General features: G+C 39.9%; 1 protein-coding gene across 1 annotated transcript in view; it reads left to right on the top strand.

Moving 5' to 3' along the window:
• The window catches only part of LOC106941331 (oocyte zinc finger protein XlCOF19-like), a gene marked incomplete at its 3' end in the record, with an annotated part of 7,862 nt that extends 5,144 nt beyond the window's left edge, over positions 1-2,718 (top strand). Inside the window, exon 2 of the mRNA XM_015024309.1 lies at positions 2,011-2,718. Coding sequence (XP_014879795.1) covers positions 2,011-2,718 — 708 coding nt within the window. The remainder of the gene's footprint in view (positions 1-2,010) is intronic.
• Positions 2,719-2,959: the final 241 nt, after the last annotated feature.

The raw sequence follows: 2,959 nt of genomic DNA on the forward strand, positions 1-2,959 counted from the left end.
GATATTAAATACTTAGAGCTGAAATAACTTTAACTAGTATCAATTCAAACTCTTCTTCATTCTGCTTTGCTTTCATCTTTGTGCTACAATCCGCGGAGGTTATCAACTATGCTGACCAAGGCGCAAGAAGTAACCAAGCAGAAGGAGCACCAACCTCCTTCCCATTGCAATGTCTGCCACCATGACAGGAGACACGAAAACAATCAAAGAGCAATGAGCATGCTCTGCGTTCTTACCTTCTTGTTTTATTTATTCGCCAATTAAATAAATCTATATATTTTTTAATGAAATAAAATTAGGGCTGAAACGATTCCTCGAGTGATTCGAGTACCTTGATTGTTAAAATTCCTCGAGGAAAATTTACCTGCCTCGAAGCTTCATTAATTTATATTTTATTATTTAGCCACGTGTTCCGACCAGAACATTACTTGCATTACGCGGAGCTCTGACTTCCGCCTCTCAGTTGTTGACGAAAGCTAAGTGTTAGCGGCATAATGTCCAGTTTTCAAGTTCGGCCAATGGGGATTTTATTGATTGATGATAATGTCTGGGTTTCCATCGTTTTGGGGGACCAATAAACATCCTTATAATGACTGGCGCGATGCCTGGAGTGCGGCAGCCTTTTTCCTCCAGGAGCTGCTGGTTCAGAGCGAACGGTGGGAAGATCGCTGAGGAGTATTTATACAGGTGAGTGGATAGACTGAACCCGGCGGGTGGCTAAGTAGTGGATGGTTACAGTGTAAGTGCAGGTTTACGGACGAACCGCACAATAAATTTCATGTCATCCCAGTCTGAACAAACGGGTGGCGGAGCGCATCGTGGCGGTACATAGCTGGTAGATGAGTTTCTGAGTGTGACGAACGAAGGTGCAGTAAATATTGCTTACAGAGTTCAAACTTTCCTTTGTTCTTTCTGCTACCTCTCTTGCTCTGGTAAAAACCATAGGCACCGAACCCTGTAGAAAGTGGACCAACCCACATTTCTTCCTGTCTTACGTAGAAAATGAACAACAGAAATAAATAAAATCAACAATTATTAAGCTATAAATACACTCTGTAAATAATACAAAAAATATAAATTTAAGAATAAACTAACAAAATTAAAATGGATAAATAAAATAAAGAATAAATAGCTCCAACACAGAAGAGTAAATGTAACCATGGCAACCAGCCCCGTGGTGGAGTTAGCCGTGCCTGCCCTGAACTGGAAGTTTTTTCCTTCCTTCCTTTCTTCCCTCCTTCCTTGTGTGGGTGTTAATCCAGCTTAACAGTATGAGATGATTTAGCCCGTCTAGACCTGAAAGTACCTCAAAAGGATGTCTTCTACATCACTGTCTCTCCCTCAGTTGGAAAAGAGTTCCCACTCCGCCAACAGGCGACCCTTTCCACAAAGTGTGGTCTATGCTCAGTGCACTGAATTACTAAAAGATGATGCCAGACCTGGAACTGGCTTAGGACGGGGCTCAAGTGTCGTGCTTGGTCTGGTGGAACAGGCAGAAGTTCCTCCAGGATGTACATCTGGGCATGACAACAAGTTTTCACCTGACTTTGCCTCATTGATAAAATGACCAGGTGAGGTTGGCACATTAAGACAAAGCCATCTGCATGATGTGGCATTTAATCTTCATGTATCTAGAAAAATCCTGCAGTCTGCACTGATCATCCATCTAAAATGGTTCTGAAGACACTTATAATCATGCCTCGTTGTTATAGGTTATGCTTGCCATTATTTTTATTTTTTTTTTTGTAAATAGGTTAGATTAGTGTAAATTAGTTTACATATTTTCCCACTGGCAAAAATAAATCCCAAATATGAAACCAACGTTTCAATACCATAACCAAAATAAAACATAATAATTCCTAAATAATAGGAATAATTGCTACTTTCACTTAATTAAAATTATTCAAATTACAAATTTGGGATTAAATGGGTTACTGTCTGAAAGTCTTCTCTCATTTACTTCAATCAATAAAGTTAACAATTCCTCTTTTTTTCTATTTTCTTCTCTAGATTGCCAACAACATAACATTTACAAGGAGAAGCTATGTAAGCAGGAGAGGAGATCCACTCTGGACCAGGAGGAGTCAGAACCTCTGCAGGTGAAACAAGAACAGGAAGAACCAGAAGATCAGCAGATAAAAGAAGAGCAGGAGGATCTAGAACATGAGCAGATAAAAGTGGAAGAGAAAGAAGTTTACTGCAGTCAGGGTGAAGAACAGATTGAGCTAAAACAGCAGACTGATACCTGCATGGTGGTTCCTGTTGATGAACAAACATCCCACACTGAATCAGAACCAAACAGGAACCAAGTCATCTTCCAGGAAGCTGCTGAGTCTGAGAACCAAAATCAGGAAAGAAGAAAACCTTTCTCATGCGAGACCTGTGAAAAACGTTTCACTGCCATATCTACTCTCAATCGTCATATTAGAATTCACACGGGTGAAAAGCCATTTTCCTGTGTGACCTGTGGAAAAAGATTTAGTCGAAAACAGCATTTAACTCTGCACATGAGGATTCACACTGGTGAAAAGCCATTTTCATGTGTGAACTGTGGAAAAGGTTTTAGTCGAAAACAGCATTTAACTCTGCACATGAGGATTCACACTGGTGAAAAGCCATTTTCATGTGGGAACTGCGGAAAAGGATTTAGTCAAAAACTGAGTTTAACTCGGCACATGACGATTCATACTGGNACTCTGCACATGAGGATTCACACTGGTGAAAAGCCATTTTCATGTGTGAACTGTGGAAAACGTTTTAGTGGAAAATGGAATTTAATTCAGCACATGATTATTCACTCTGGTGAAAAGCCATTTTCATGTGTGAACTGTGGAAAATGTTTTAGTGAAAAACGGAATTTAACTCAGCACATGATTATTCACTCTGCTGAAAAGCCATTTTCATGTGTGACCTGTGGAAAAGGTTTTAGTGAAAAGCGGAATTTAACTCAGCACATGAT

Source organism: Poecilia latipinna, unplaced genomic scaffold (assembly GCF_001443285.1).
Source record: "Poecilia latipinna isolate Pla-1442-1.1 unplaced genomic scaffold, P_latipinna-1.0 Scaffold3610, whole genome shotgun sequence".
Lineage (NCBI taxonomy): Eukaryota > Metazoa > Chordata > Actinopteri > Cyprinodontiformes > Poeciliidae > Poecilia > Poecilia latipinna.